This window comes from Poecile atricapillus, chromosome 1 (assembly GCF_030490865.1).
Source record: "Poecile atricapillus isolate bPoeAtr1 chromosome 1, bPoeAtr1.hap1, whole genome shotgun sequence".
Classification (NCBI taxonomy): Eukaryota; Metazoa; Chordata; class Aves; order Passeriformes; family Paridae; genus Poecile; species Poecile atricapillus.
The window spans coordinates 143,719,111-143,736,411 of NC_081249.1; the positions used below are offsets into that span (position 1 = coordinate 143,719,111).

Sequence of the window (17,301 nt, forward strand, 5' to 3'; positions counted from 1 at the left end):
CCGCAGGATCAAATATTAAAAGTCAAGTCATTATGAAATGTAGAAACAGAAAACAATCTTTGGTTGGGCTTAAACAAAGCAAAGATGCAACATCTCTCCACACCACAAAAAACACCATATGAATCATCAGGCACAGAAAACCTGCCTTTTGATAAACTATGCTTTGTGTAAACTGCTATACAACTGATAGCAAAGCTAGAAGAGTAATATCCTTGCTCTATCTCTCCTTTTTCCAAGATTTTATTTATTTATTTTAGTTCCACCCTTCATAATCAAGTATTTATCTCATTAGTAGAAATCACACATATTGTCCTTAACAGAAATTCATGTGATAATTCAAAACTAGAGAGATTCTTAAATTAGAAAGGGATAAAAAAACCCAGCATATTTCTTGGGCTTTACAGCTGCTTTGAACAAAGTGGACCACAGAAATGGTGCTCTTTTTCTTGTGGCATTCTATGAATCCTATGCCCTATTACCTGTTTCAGTATATACAACCCAGCTGGACAGACCAGTGTTGCAAACACGGGAAGTGTGATTTCATGCCATGTGAGCTGTTCTGGAACAGCTCCATCAGTTTAACTCCCCCTCTTCTGCCCCATCCACCCAAATCTGTACAGAGTGGAAGGTGCACACGAGCCAAACAGCTGAATGCCAATGGCTGCAAGGTGCACAAGAAAAACTCTGCTCCAGCAGAGGCTGGATTTTGTGAAATCTGCAGCTTTCTCTTATCTCTCCCTCACAACGGTAAAGGACAACAACCAAAAGCGGCACTGAGCCATGGTACACAGCAGGACAGATTGCTCTGCTGGATTTAACTTCAGATACTTCACCAGGAGTTAAATACCATGATCCAAAGTAAACACAATTACAACACTAACGCAAATATGAATGCAAAACAGTTCACTGTCTAGCACAAAAATTCAAAAAAAAAAAAAAGGAAAGAAGATTACCAACTTCTTTCTACCTTTTTTGAATGTAAATCTGTTTTGGAAAAACATTCTGGGGTGTTTACAAAAACTATTTATAACCAAGTTTACAAAAGCAAGCTAGTAGAAGCTTTTGCATACTATGTAAAGACTTAATAATGTGTTATAAACTCACATAGAAATGAAAAAAAAATCTCCTATTAAGACAACCTTACAGTACAGGCTAGTAACAGAGAAATTTGAAATGCCAGACAATTTCCTCACTAATGTAAGAAGCAAATGCATAATTAATTTAGAAGTCACTGCTTTTATTTCAGAAGTACAATCAAAAAAATCCCCCATGTACAGTTAAAAACATTGTGCATGAATCCTAACAGTGTGCAAAATTACATTTCCTTCAGGTATATGAAAAGCGATGTAACAAAAATGAACAGAGAAAATCCAGATTGTGAGAGTTTTCACATCTAAAAGAGGTAAGTGGGGCTGCATAGGAAGAAACAGTACAGGAGCCTATAGGTTTTCAAGGTGAACAGTAAGCAGTGGACTTCCTGCAAAACTGAGATGGGGTGGGAATTAGGGTGATAATCTGAAACATTAAACACAATAGAAAAACCATCTTTGTTTTGGGGATGAAAAGCTGAATTTGAAGGGGGTTTAAATTTTTGTTCCAAGTTACTCTAGTGTGATGAAACTGCTATGCCTTGAGAATAACATATACAACCTTGTATCACGCAAATGAAAATATTTTAACAGCTTATCTAAATGATAAGCAATAGATAGTTTAATTATCACCAGTTTTAAACACTGTACTTTAGAACTGTAAAGAGAGCAACCCATACCTCAGGACTGCCTGGTATCTTAGATGTTGGCTGTACCTCTCTGAGTATTTGTCAGCTAACTCAAAGTAACAGGTATTAAGCAAAGTTTCCTAGCTGGAACTGTGGCCCATACCAGTCTTACAGGAGCTCCTCTCATAGGAATAAATTAATCTCAGAGACTTCTCTTTACAAGGGGCAAACAAATGTTTAAACAGATCAATGACCACAGCTGTAGTCCAAAAAAAAAAAACAAAACAAAAAACCCAACAAAAAAAACCCAACAAAAAAAACCCACAAAAAAACAAAACCAAAAAAGCACACACAGTCTTTCCAATAATGGTAAAGCCATTGTATCTCAGGATGCAAAGAGCTATTTTAAAACCTGTCTATGGGTCTTACACACAGTCACACAAAACACTGCAAAGTGAAATGGGCTGTGTTAAGACTTTAAACACATTTCCTCTACCTAAAAGGTGCTCTTAGAGTTGCTGCTATCCTGTACTGCCACCTGCAGTCAAAGCATGTTTGACCTTTGAGAGAAACGGCAAAACTTCTTTCAAAATACAAAAAATTCAAAATGCAAGCAAGTTCTGTCACCTGAACACTGCTATAAACCACAAATGATGGTACAGACTTAGGTTGTTTAAGAGACACTATTCACCATCACATTTCAGTTCACATTTCTGCACCGAACAAACTGGAACAAATACTCTTTTCAAGCACAGACAACTTGCCATACTGATTTCCAAGACTTAGATTTTGCACTCCTAGGACAGGCAGCCACTACACAGAAAACAGAACAGACTAACTTCGGACACATAAACACATCTTATCTACTGAAAAGAATACACAGATGTGTACCCCAGGATTTTTACAAGACAAACAAAGTCAGAAGATTCTATAAGCCATATTTCATTTAACACCTCAAACAAAGGAAGAACTAATAGGAGACAATCTTGTGACAAACTCTGTATGCCTCAGTGCTATTTCTAAATTAACGAGAACTAATCTTCCTACATATCCTGTGCAAAACTCACTGACCTTTGAGGACCAAAGACTACCTTCATCATCAGTTCCTTTTTTTTTTAGAATGCAGATACATATTTCTAGGCTAAAGTCCTGAATCTTTCACATGCCCTTACAAAAGAAAGTAACACTTTTCTGAAACAGATCCAGCCCCCCCCCCCCCCCCCCAAAAAATCTTTCATTCAAGTTTCTTCACTCTCCTCTTTATTTTGTCATGGTGCGTTTTTTTCAGGTTTTTTTCCTCACAGGTTTGTTTTTGTGGTTTTACTCATAACAAAAGAGCAGTCCTTAGAACTAAACCCTCCTCTGTCAACACATTACTGTCAAACTGATTGATTTTAAGAGCCATGGTTCAGAAATACATCAAAAATACAGTGATAGGGATGTATGAATGCATTTCCACCCTAAATTAAACAACTTAGTTTAACTAAGGCAATTGTAACATGCTTCCTGCATTTATCTCCATGCAAAGTTAACCTTTCAGACATTGTGAGATGACCAAAACTGCTTCACACAATATTCCAGTCTGGAAATTAAACCAAACAGTATTACTCAAAATTTAATTAATTGGCTTCTTAATGGCAATGCAACATCCATCCTTCAAGCTACACTTTTTATGACTGAGACCTGACTGTACTCATGAAAACTGCCTGCATAGAAAGACTGACTCCCTTCCTCAAATGCTTCATAAACATACACTCCTATTTCTATCATTTGCTCCACTGACTTCTCAAAATTCATCACAGGTCAAACAACAACAGAAAGCTATAATTTCTGGGAACATATGTACTCTTTCTGCTCTTTCAGGTCTTCTACACTCCTGCCAGAAGCTTCTAACAAGCATAAAATTAAGTCTTTGTACTCCTAGAGACAAAAAGCCATGTCTACACTTCATCAATTTTATATACCAGCCAAAGCAAAACAAATAACTTTTATTCACTAGAATAAACGTCAGATACTATTTCCTTTCGCCTTTCCCTTCATTTGTAGCCTTCTATGCCCCTCTCCACCCTTTCTCCTGTAAGGGAGCAATTCAGCATATTCTTCATCCATGGTGCAGCTTTAGGTACAAAGAGGGAGAAATCAAAGGAATCTGAAGGCCAAGTGGTTTTCACAATTTACTCTCAGAATAACCTTTTGTTCTCCAGCAAGGCAGTACACTGTAATGGGGAGGTAGCATGTGACTTTGAGCAGTTCAGCTGGATTCCCAGCCCCTAGAGCTGCTGACACAGATAAATTCAGCTTAAGCAGCAGCAGGTAGGTAATGAGCTTGCATTTGTGAGATCCTGCTTGCCATCCACCCTTCTCCAGATGCAAAAGTATAACTGCACTTCATCTGATGAGGCCTACAGCAAAAATTTCAACAGTGACTAAAGACTATAGCATGTGGATGGTCTGGTAATAAAATTGTATCCAGTTTTGTCAAGATCCAACAACATGGAATGCAATAACCATTGACCTAATGAAGGTCTCTTGTGTCAGCCCAGGATACTTCAACTAAATTAATTTCAAAATTCATTTAATAGATGATGGACAACTCTATGCAGTAGCACTTAACATCCAAAACACCTAGAAAATGCCAACTTGAGTAATCCTTATATATTGCAATTTGGTGTTTCCTCTCTGGAGTGTAAGAGACAAAACAAACATCCTTTTCAAAAAAGCATTGCTTCCCAGCCCTTTTTTGTTATCAGAGTTGACCAAACAATCGCCTCATTCTGTTCATATTATACCTGAATCTCCCCCTTGGATTATCAATTAGTAATTTATTTTAATATCTCTTCTATAATTGCTTTAGGTATTAAGAGAGAAAGTGAAATCTCAGACCAACTCCTCGTGGCTGCATCTTACAACTTTCCCTTTCCCCTCAGTACACATTTCAGTCACTTCCCCTAAGAAAAACCCACTATTGAATACTGTAGCAAAAGGATATCCTTACAACAGTTTTACCCAATCAAAAGAAAGTCATGTATCATTGTGTTCCTAAGGCACAGTTCTATCAAGGTTTAAAACACAATAGAAAATACATAATTTACAACTTTACTTGGACTTACCCGTGGACTGGCTATGCACAGGAAGGACGGCAGCTCCGTCACCTGGCAGCATCGTACACATGAGGTAGCTGATCTCCTTCTATATATGACATGGTCTGAATAGCCAGTAACTGCTTTACAGTGGCTGCTGAACACGAGGTTCTGAAAACAAAATTAAAATTAAGAAGTTACTATGTCTGTGAAGAAATACTTCTCTCAAATCTTATATCCACCCATGAGGAAGACAGACAAAGTACATTCCATATGTATTTCTCTTAGAATAAGGAAAACTATATACATCTTCTGCAGTGAATATGTGAAGAATCTTTGTGTAATTATCAGAACATTCAAATCCAGAAATGGCTGCAATCAGAAGAGATGATATCAGTACTTGTCCTGATGCTCAGCTGGAACCACAAACAAGTTTTTCTGCCTTTGAACCTTTTGACTTTAGCTTTTCTAATGAAGGAAGTACTATTCCAGTAGGTCTGACCCTCACTGTGTTTTAGCTACTAGCTAAAAACTTTCTAGCTACTCATGCATCTACTCTGAATTCACATGAAATTTTGCAGAGAGAAAAAAATTAAGAATTGAAACAAGGCTGGATTGGTATTTTTAGACTTGCATCTTTTCCAACCTTTTCCTCCTTTCCTGTGCTAAAGGGCTCTAAATTTTATCCTGATGATTTTATCCTGAAGACTTTTAGAAGTGCTAGCAGGGTTACACACATGAACAAACCCATGTTTAAAGCCTGGAATTTGCCAAAATGTCCTTTTGATACAGAAAAATATACTGACTCAGAAGTGGGGACAGATAGCAGTACATTTTAAAGAAAGGAAAGCTCTTTGAAGATGTTCAGCTCTACACAAAAATAAAAAATTAGATTTTCTTTGTTTGCATCAGTTATAGATTCTTTTTTATTGTTAATATCTGCAGTATCCGCAAACAATGAAATAAACTGCTTATAGACTAAGCCACTTCTGCCACTTAGCTTTTATTCTGACTCTTCTATATCCATAGAGATCAATGGTTCCATATTATATTTGTTTCCTGTAGTATGCAGAGCATTATTCTGCTCACAATAGGAAGCTAGCAATAATTTTAGAAGCATTAGGAGGTATACCTCTCAATGCCATAGGACCACAGGATGTGCCCTCCTGGCAATTCCAGCACTTAAGTTCACTTAAGTAAAAGGTAAACAGGATCTCAAGTTTTTGTATTTTTCCGCCCCGGTTCCTAATGCACCAAAATTAATAGGATGCTACTTTTACTTTACAGAGCCTCACAATTTTCTGAAATCCCAGTATCTGAAGTTGTAAACATCCAAAGAGCATGTAGGAAGCAGACACCCTGTATAGCATGTCATACACTGGATATATGCATTCTATGTATGTCAAAAAATGCTAGAAAACGCCCACAGCAGGAGTCCATTATGGATCATGCATTCTGGGCCTTTTTATTTCCATAGATGGCAAGCACATATCATTTGGAACCTGCTGACAAGAGGGGAAAACAGTCTGACTGTACACACATGCCAGCACTACCTGCACTCAACCCTACCCCCAGGCACGTCTTTGGGCTGCCAGCAAGACTCATGGGCAGGAGCTGGCAAAAATAAAGTTCATACTCTGACTGCACATTTCCTCCTCTATACATAAAAGGTGAGAGCCAAAAGCTGACAATAGCCTTTCACTGACACTCAGCAGAGCTAAAAAGCACAGGCCAAAGCTTGGCCCACACTGGATAATGTGAAGTGATCCCAAAAACAGGCTCTTAGTCAGCTGACAATTCTTAATCAGTAATGCTGGCTTAAGCAACAACTGCTTCACATGTTTACTCCAGTCCCCACAGAGCCTCTTCTTGCTGGCCTAGCTGTCTGTATTCATTAAGATGCTGATCAAGATGAAAACAAACCCTTGCCCTGCTGCTCCAAGTAAGCTTTGTGACATGCTTCACCGCCTGGTAAAACAGGCCATGTGCTGAATTGGCAGCGTGGGAATCACAGGGCTGGGAATACATGCCTGTGGACAATGGATATGAATGCTGGCTTACTCATCTGAGAACCAGAAACAGTGGCAACAGAGCACCAACACTGCTGCTGAAAAGGGCGAGTCCTTTTCCATGATATATTTGTATAACTTCCTGCGCTAGTTTTCTATCCTCTCCAGAAGCCTCTTTGGCTACACATCTGATCAAACAAAAAATTCTACAGCCATGAAAATACAAGGTTTTCTGCAGCTAGCTCATAGAAGGATGTTCTGAGGTATGCCTGCATCAGCAGACACAGGGCTCTGCAGCTGAGAGTAAAAAAAGGACAGCAAGAGTTAAAGGGGGAAGAGTGAACAACTGCTTTAGCTTAAAGCCTCTCTCTTCCCCACCCCTGGGAGTAGAGCTGATTTTATGAAGAAGAATCATAATGGCAGGCAGTCACAAGAGCTTTCCAATAAGTCTTATGACAGCAAGCACTGACATACTGATCGTGGCCCTGGTAATACAGGAGTTTGGTAATTATTTTCTGGAAAGTCAGAATACAAGAAATGGATAGAGAGGAAGTTAACTGTAATTCCAAACCTACGCAAGTTTGTTACTTAATTATCTTTTGGAAAACAATATCAAGGACCCATTTAAGATGACTTTAGGGCAATTGAAGTACCTAGGAGGAAACATAAATAAAGCTTCAAGAAGGAATCCAAAATAAGAGAAAAATATTTGTACCCAGGCATTAATCTGCCTTTGAGTGCTAGATTCCTGTGTACAAACTGTAAGCAAGTCACATAAGAAACATCCCTCTGAATTCTGACATATGCAGCTGTTAAGTATTCATGAATGGAGCAGTCACCAGATATAACAGGGACAGTGGAAATCCATCAACCCATCAGCTTCCCATCAACCACACACACGGAAAAGACTGGGTAAAGTTACAGAACTGAACACAGCCTGAAATGGCTCACATACTTTAGAACAACAAACCCAAAAACCAAAGAGGAAGAGTCTTAAAACCCATGACTGTACACATCTACTACAACTATGCAATCCAAAATAAGTCTTGAAAGAAGCTCTCCTATACTGCAAACGGAGTTGCACATAAATAGGGGTGATTGCTACCAGCATTTTAAGCTCATTAACACTCCTAATTTTTTTAACAGAAATAAAATTACGAAAGGAAAGGAGAAAAGGGTTCATGTAAACAGAGCAGATTTTATATTAATTTAATTCAATGCATACAAATTAATACAGGGGAAGGCGTTGAGCAGGGGCATGAAGAGACCTCACACTCTGCAAGCAATTTCTGTATTTACATGATGAAACACATACTATCTTTAGACAGATGTCACTTCAATTTCAGAAATATCCATTAAAAATAAATGTGTTTCTTTTTCTACTGACTTATTTTCATACTCGGTCTCCTACATCGGAAATGCTGATCTGAGCAGTTAAGAAAAGCCTTTCCAAATTTTTACCATTTCCTTTTTCCTCTTTTCTCACCCTCCTCACTCCCAACATTCCTTTCTCCTTTTTCTCGCTCTCCTCACTCCCCATGTTACTATCTTATGAAGCCCAAGAGGAAGCCTTGGGGAATGTTACTTTAAAAGCTTCTCCAGTTTGGGCTAAGGAAAAAGTTAGTTCATTTTCACTCACAATAATGTGCAGTGCTAAAAGACAGGCATGTAAAAAGGGCAGCTTGTCTTTCAACTCTCCTTTAGGTTTTGCACTCCCCAACAATCCTTTTTTTTTTACTTTCAGGTGTTCTAAACGTAAGATCTGCAAACAAAATTCTGTAAATACAGCTTAATGTTACTTCAGGTGGTAATTTGTCTAACAGGCAGGTTAGAAAACAGCTTTAAAATATCTGTCATAACTGCAGGGCTATTCTTCCTTTAGATTTACTCTGATTATCACAAATGCACTGTATTGCACACACTGATGAACTCTACTCCTCAGCTGGCTGTTTTTTGTATTGAACGTATTACTTGCAACAATCACTAGTTACACACAGTCAACAGCCCTGGGAGCCCCTAGGACACAAGCACTGACATCCTCAAAGAATAGAAATTACTTGGAGAAACCAAATTCATGTTTAAATCCTGCTGGACTGTGGTACAGGTAGGTCTATAGCCTATCCAATTGCTTTACATTTAATTGTTAATATTAAAACCTACACATGCATATTCCACATGTTATATTTAAAAGCTATAATCTTAATTTATCTTCTGTCCTTCAGAAAATTTAATGATTTTCATTTTGATACTCATACACACCAAACCAAGGGCTATGTAAGGACTGTCTTTCTACATATGTAAAAATGAATGCTACCTTCTCTAAGTGCACACAGCTTCTGATACCATCTTCTTTACTGCCACAATTACAATACCACACAACTTCTCCTTAACCATACCAACAAGAGGACAGAGCTACAGTACAGTCTCAGAGATAAGCACTGCAGTCACTATAGAAACAGCTGACTGTAATCTCAAAAAAACCTAGCTGAAATCAAATTTGCATAGCACAGACATTTTATCAAGCTAGACATAGAAACACAGGCTATTGAAATACCAGCACAGCCAGAGTTAACAGGCACACATTCACTTGGCTGACTCTTTGTTTGATAACTAGGAAGACTCATTTTCTTGGCTTTGCTGTTAACGCTGCAAAACATGACACCAAGTCCAAGGTTGGTTTCCTACTGCTTACGCGTCTTCAATTTCAACTTCCTCTTCACAATATTCAATTGAATTCTGGCTATCTCCTTTCCCCTTCCAGACTCAGGAGCAGAAGCAATATTCCCTAGAGAAACTTGGCACAGTCTCACTGTTTCATAAAAGATTTTTTTTACTGCATATCTGCTAACTGCCCTAGATGCTTTCCTGACTCCATGCTAGCACTTCTGTGAACTTATTTCCCAGTGAACTGAACCAATGGAGCCTTAATCTAACTCAGGAAATCAACAGCAATTTAGTCATAGAAAGGCAAAATCTTCACACATATCCTAGGTCAGAGATTAACAAAAATGATCTTGCATTACACAGTACTTTGAATACATCTGGATCTACCAGACAGCAGCAGAAACAAATTTCAGAGTAGATACACACCACCAAAAATGCTTGTCCACCGACTATAAAACAGTCAGGCTGGTCTCCGTTTTCCCCACCTGCTGCAACAATGTATTGAATTTTACAAGAAAAGAATAGTCTCAGCCAGAAAATTAGTATTTTACAGATAAAAAATATTATGAAACTCTTAAGCTTACATATAGAGTCTATCCCTGACAAATCATGAGTCTACTTCTGTTGCTCCTGTAGCTGCTTTTGGTGCTCCAGTAATATCTGAAGTCTTCTAAGTCAGCTGATTTATTCATTATAGCGAGTTTTGAAATGTAATGCCACATGGGAAGGAGATAGGGGTTAAACTATTTTTCTGTTCAGCACTCTAAAGTCTCTTAACTGTATCTAAAAAAGCAGACAGTATCATCATCCCATTTCCAAGTTTATTTTCCCTGTTTTATAAGGTGGCTTTCACCATTTCTCACTCATGAGGAAATGCTACTGTCTCCAGATCAGAATTTTTGCTTACCTGCAGCAAAGTGCAGCTGTGCAAGTTAGGGAAAGACAGCGGGAAATTTACATCAAGCAAGAAATCCCTGTTTTTCAGAAAACATGACCCCTGCTCTTTGTCCTCCTCAGTCTCCATCCAGCAGCGCATGTGATGGAGCCTGTAGGATGCTTTCAGAGACAGGAAAAGAGCTAACCATCTGAAACAAAACACAGGAGATGCATTTATTTACTGTTTTGTGAAAGAAAGGCTTGAATATATTTACAACATAACTCTATTTGACAGAACCGGGGAGTTTTTTTAGACTATCAGGCTTACAGCATCCTGGCTTAAAGAAAATAATTTCTGCTAGACACCTTCAAATTATTCTTATTTCAATCTTTTCTAAGGTGGCTTAACTCAATCTAAGTGATTATGTCAGGATATACTTTGAAGCACTTAATCTAAAATGATTAAGCCCCAGTTAGCCACTACTATATAAAATTGCACTTATTTGTAAATTACTCTACATATGAATTATAACAACCTGTATAATGAATGCAGACTTTATCATGAATACCATTGAGACACATCAAGAGAAATCTGAATTACGTTACTGAAGTGCAGTCATTCAAACAGTAATTCAAAATAACCAGAACAAAAAAAAAAAAATTCCACTTACAAAATCCTAAAGCAGAACATCTCTATTTATTAATAAAGAATTACTTTTAGTCTAAAATTTCTTATAGTCACTATTAACTTGACTCAGAGTCCTTTAGAGAGTACACTGTAACTTAAAAATGATCACCTTTCCTTTCAAGATCATACAGCTGACACTATAAATCTAAGCCTATGCCTCAGAATTCCATTCCATATTAGAAACAAGACATGTGGAAAGTAGGCAATATGGCTCAGGAGCAACTACCACAGCACAAGTTTATTCCACGTGTGTTTAAAACATGCTCAAGTGCAACTGGTAAGAATTGCACTGAACTGGCCTTCCAAAGTCTGGATTTTGTGCACCAGCAACCTGCAGCGTGACCCTAAGCAAACTCTCCGTTTGCCCTTTGACCATCTTGTGTATTTACAATGCCAATTCTTTGTAACACAGGGTTTCTTGTGACAGGGGCATAAAAACTGTGTTGCATAATGGTGCCCTATACCTGGAGGAACACTCTAGAAGTTGTTCTAGTATTAGATAATGATAGAGAAATTATAATATTAAGAGGCATAGAAAACGTAGGTTTTGAGAGGAATAACTGACATCATCTGTATTTTACCTGCAATTACTAAAAGAGGAAAACAAACAAACAAAAAAAAGGTTGTTCTCACCTGGCTAAATGTCCCTGATTCATAAGGTTTGCCATTTCTGCTGGAGAGACATCAATAAACCGGAGGAAAGAAAAACAGCTTTCTTCATTGATGCCTAGGTCACAGAAATACTGAAGTTAGACCAACCTGTTCACAGATACTCATAGCTGAAAAACAAATTTACTTCATCAATTCAGGATACTATGACTCAGGATACTAATTCTATGACACATGACAAATCTAGATGAGTAGACAGGAGATCCTAATTTAACCTCAACCTTTTAGAAATACAGAAAATTCAATTAGAATCTCTGCTGCCTGACTCCACATTCCAGTTCATTTTCCAGTGTGGGCAAGAGAAGGGCACTTACCAACAGACAGTAATACATTCTATGCCTCAGTGCAGCCAATAAGGACATTTGTTTCAGTTACTATGAATCAATAAGCAGTGTGCATATTTGCAAATTTGAACAAATATCTTCCAGACAGCTGACCAGAACATGCATACCTCAGGATGCCTGTCTCACATGCTCCCTCTCATCCAGAAAGTCAAATGGGTTAGAAGGAGATGCAGGAATTGGTAGGGAAGCCTTGCAGGCCCATCCATGTGCACTGCATAGCCCCAACACCAGCTGGAGAGGTCCATGCTAACAGATTTCAGCATAGTAATGCAGCCAGTATCTCTCATGCTTTAGACTTCTGAAGATTTTCCCATCCCAGTAGCTAAGTGATCTAATTAGCTCTTGTAGGAAAAATATTCAATCATCTATAATAAATTGTATCTGTCAATATCAGCAGCTTTTCTGGGATTTTTGCTCATTGACATGGGTCAAAGATTCTGGGTCAATTGCATTTCATCTAGTTTCTAGCTGAAAGAAAGTTGGCATTTTAAGATACAACACAGAATGTACTGAAATGAATCCAAGATTTGTTAGAATTCAATCTGTGAAAAATTCACATTAGACTAAAAAGGCAGCACTAATCTCTTGAAGCAAGTTAAAACAAGACAGACTGAATTAAGATACTGCACTAGGATTAAGCAGTAACTAAATGACAAGTTATCCACAGATTCTTCCAGCTGCTTTCCATCCTTTCCTATAAGCAAATGAAATGTATGTACAAACGCAAACAAAATTCTAGTAATTCTGATCAGATTATCTCAGAGAACTAATTAATCTGGCCTCTTAGTCCTTCCCCCTGAAGAAGACATATTAAAATCCAATCCAGTGTTTCTTCCCAAGAACCTACCCTTCCTGTGGAAGAGAGACTGCTGGATGTGGTCTGGTGCAAATGGTGAAAGTAAAACCCGTAACCACCTGAAAATGAAAGGAACAAAACCAAACAACGTCACTAAGAAGGTGTTAACACCTAACATGTTCAATAACACAATCAGCAGAAGATACAGAGTAGCCATTCACTTCTTCATGGTATTTTAGCACTCTGAATATCTGGAATTGCATGACAGTAGAAGAAGAGCGTCATCAGTCTACAAGCACTGCTGCTAATTTGACATTGAAACGCGTCATTTTTGCGGAACTGCATCATATGTTCTAGAAAAGCTGACCTTGTCTTCATACATGTCTCTCTCATCTCTTCCCTTAGCACTTCTCATAAATGAATGCAGATACAACTAATCAAAAATTGCCATGGTTGGAGAAAACAGCAAACGGCACTTGGGCAGATTCTCCTCACCCTTGGTGAGCATTAAAAGCTGTCAAAGCACTAGCAAATGCTTACTTTATACCATGTTGCAAGAGACAGATACTGACAACTTCCTTGCATGTGAAAACTTGCTGAAGGAAAGGTTTGTTGGGCTTTTTTTGTTTTAAGGATCTTTTAAATTCTACTACACATCATCATCATCATCAACAACAACTCTGAATTGCTTTTCCTGGATTTCTTACTCAGTCAAAGGGATATTCTGTGATTAGGATTCCATCAAAAAAGAGCATCTATATCAGATGTTTAACAGCTGAATGACTAAAAGGAAATGGACTGCTCAGCCAACAGTACACCAGGTAAGGGAGCTACTTAGTACTTACAAAAATAAACTAAGTGTAAGTAACAGTACTAAATATGCCAAACTGGATAGGAAGTGGAATAGGCTTGCCTGTCCCGTGAGTGGTTGAAGACCCTGATCTGTCCATGACGGTAGATGAACTTGGAAATCTGGTATGGCTTTAGGGAGATGTGAAATGGAGACCAAGTTTCTTGTCGCTCAAACAGCTCTGGGTGATTGCACACCTGTAAGACAGAGAGCATGTCAAAAGCTGGGAGGAATTAACTTAGTCTGATACAGCATCTACATTCCAAATCGACCATGACCAATGATCACTAAAACTTTAGTACTGCTTAATACTGCATGGTTATTTTAGTGTATCTTCTCACATTTGAATATGGCATCATACCTTATGCTATTCACGTAACAGCTATTGCCTCTTCTTCCCAAGTGAATGGCTTCCTTCAACCAAACCAACTCTTGTAACCAATCAGTGAGCAGATGCACGCATCACATGGCTAAAGCTCTTCTTCACCCTACATCATGCTACACTGCATCCAAACCACAACTGAACTGCATGCAAACTTGCTTGCTAATGCCAGATTTTTTTTACTGTGGTGTTTTACAGAAGCCGTATTTTAGTTCTGTGCTAATGAATGATCAGACTTTTCAAAAATTACTTAAAATAGCCTTACCTTCCTAAATTGCATGACTAGATTCATGAGACTACTAGTGGTGGTCTGTGCTTGCTGAGTAGTGCCCATTGATGACTGCAGGAGGTCATCAATAGAGATTTTATTTTTCAGAGCTTGGTACAAGAGCTTCTGTCGACTTGTCTGCTGGCAGTACATGAGAATTTCAATCTGCAAAATGATAATGAAGATTTAGCCATTTCTGTCTCCAAAATGAAGGATGATGACATCAGTGTACATAAAGCTGAAACACACCTTGAGGAAAATATAACCTCAAAAAATACTTTTATAGGCAGCTGCATTCAGATCCACATTTCAGGATCCAACCTGGAAAGGACTTAACTGATAGGTGTGTTTAGGAAGGCTTGTGTAATGATGTAAGAAACAGACCTTTAAAAGTACATGAACACAACTAAGTAAACAGACAGATTCTTAAGAAGCTGAGATCACACCTGCAGCTGATGAGTTTAAAATCTGACTTCAGTTCTACCATCCTACAGTTCCCCACTTAGAGCCACGATAAGGAGTGTCAGGAACCCACAACAGTGTCTGTGGGAAGTCCACTGAAATCAATAAGCACATCAGAACAATCTAGATGTCAATCAGCCAATGGTGCCAAAACCTGGGAACTGTTGATCACAAGATTATCTAGTACTGCTAACATCCATGTGAAATTAAGAGACTGGCAAGAGAGAAGAGCATGCTGTTGCCACTATGTATTTCTCCTCTGTACAGGCAAGCAAAAAAAAAAAAAAAATCCTAAACCCATGCCAAATCCTTCACAAAGGCAACTGGAAATGTTTATCACCAAGTAATTGCTGTATCAATCTCCTTCACTGCCATTAGAGATACTTCTGTCAACTTAACCAGGACTAGAGATATTTCATTTTTAATTGGTAACAAAATGCTTCCCTGAGAAAAAAAGTTTATTAATTAGAGGTTCTTCAGTTATATTCACATCTAATGACATTGTTGGGATGTGGTGCAAGAAAGTGAAGGTCCAAGTCTACACTCAAATTTCAAGTATGCAGACTGACAAACAAGTTTGCAAAAACCAGATCAGAGAATAGAGCTATGACAATACAGCTGTAATACCCATTCCAGAGAAATACTTTTTCTCACCTTATCTGACAGTTCATTTTCCACATCCTTCTTGATTCTTCTCAGCATGAAAGGCTTCAGGATCATGTGCAAACGGGATAGCTGGTCTGAAATGAAGGGAAGGGGAAAGAACAATTACTTCATCAAGGAAGAAAATTATGTGGTATTTTATGACAAATTAAGTCCCTTACTGTTCAGCCATTTCCCCCCATGTGAATTCTTATAGCATCGAGTTGATATTTCTCTGTTGATTTTTCTTTTTTAAAATGAGTGCTGTGCTACACTGTTTTTGTATTCATTACACATGCTATATTACAGTCAGAAACAGAAACTTAAACTATTGACAAAAATCCAATAATGTTCCAATCCTCTGCTTCAGATGCCATATCTCATAGGAAGTTTAGCCATTATTAGACCAAAAAGGCAACAGATTTTTAATATAAAAATTATAGCAGTGACACACTGTACTCACTTTCATCAATAGCAGATTTGTTCTCTGCATGGCTCTCTATGTCCTTAGAAAACCACTCATTAAACTCTTCATGGGAATCAAACAGTGTTGGCATGATAAAATGCAGCAGGGCCCACAGCTAACAAGAGAGGAGAAAACACTGGATTAGCAAAAGTCATCCTACTGTGGACACGATAATTGGGAATCCCAAAATCTTGAGCCCTTTATAAGCGAAATCACTTTACTAGATCATGAGACATGGTAAAATTAAACAAAACCCCACTGCATTTTCTTCCTGCATCCCCCAAAATGCCACAGATACCACCAAACCCCCATGAGAAAGCAGTGAGAAACAGCGTAATTACTTCAGCCAACAAAAGGAAAAGTCACTAGATTTAAGTTTCATCCTGTAATCTAAGTATTACTTCAAATCTCTTTAGTTTTACTTTTATTTGAATGTGTGGCAAGTTTCCATATTTTTCCCTCCCAGGGCTGATCCATGTTTATTTGCCAGTGGTTTCCTACAAGCATGATCTCACAATGACACAAATACAACAGGTTTCTCAACTGTTCACGTATATTTAATATATATTCTTGTTATACCTCAGCCATTGTGTTCTGGATTGGGGTCCCAGTCAACAACAATCTGTTTCGACACTGGAACTGCAGTAGGATCTTCCAACGAACACTGGTGAATAAAAATAAGAAAAATAATTTCTAGAGAAAACTGTAGAATGATATGAAACATGAAGTATTTTAAGGCCAATTGCGTCCAATGAGTTTCCCAAATGATCTTTAGAAGCCACTGGACAAAACTATTACAGCTGTTCCCCAGTCTTTCAAACAACAACTATAAGAAAAAGCAGGCTTTTTCCAATTAAAAAAAAAAAAATAAAAAAGAGCATAATTTATTTTATTTTCTAAGTACCCTTTTTACTCATTTTTAAAACAAATGCTTACTAATAAAATCTCATAATCAGAATAATTAACTTTCCAAAAGAAACAGGTACTTTGAATCAGAATGTCATGTATTCTTCACACTTTACAAGAGGAGTGTATAGGCTATTGTGGCAGGAGTGCTGAGCTATACATTAAAATCCTCTTAAGAGGGGTGGTTTCCCAAGAATGCTCTGGAGACAAACTTTGGTCAGAATGAGCCTGCATACAAAGCAGTCCTCCATTTACTGTGTACAGTGGCAACTTGAACAAAGGTTATGGGAAAGCAATTACAGAAGACAAGACAGACAAATCCACTACATAAAAACAAACAGAAAATTTTCTGGCATAGTCTCATAACACAGATTGGGCTTTGCTGCAGTCAACAGTACTCATGGGGTTCTGACCTTCACTCATGTCTGGAAGTGCCACTGAATAAGGAATCAAAATAATGCATTTAATGAAGCCAATATAAG

General features: G+C 38.0%; 1 protein-coding gene across 2 annotated transcripts in view; it reads right to left on the reverse strand.

Moving 5' to 3' along the window:
* Window positions 1-17,301, reverse strand: part of INO80 (INO80 complex ATPase subunit) — a 66,496-nt gene that overhangs the window by 22,098 nt on the left and 27,097 nt on the right. For both annotated transcript variants that reach the window (XM_058829160.1, XM_058829168.1), the window contains exons 17-25: window positions 16,493-16,577; window positions 15,911-16,028; window positions 15,460-15,545; window positions 14,341-14,508; window positions 13,757-13,890; window positions 12,895-12,962; window positions 11,668-11,761; window positions 10,378-10,555; window positions 4,828-4,968 (exon numbers count right to left, since the gene is read on the reverse strand). In XM_058829160.1, coding sequence (XP_058685143.1) covers window positions 4,828-4,968; window positions 10,378-10,555; window positions 11,668-11,761; window positions 12,895-12,962; window positions 13,757-13,890; window positions 14,341-14,508; window positions 15,460-15,545; window positions 15,911-16,028; window positions 16,493-16,577 — 1,072 coding nt within the window. The remainder of the gene's footprint in view (window positions 1-4,827; window positions 4,969-10,377; window positions 10,556-11,667; window positions 11,762-12,894; window positions 12,963-13,756; window positions 13,891-14,340; window positions 14,509-15,459; window positions 15,546-15,910; window positions 16,029-16,492; window positions 16,578-17,301) is intronic.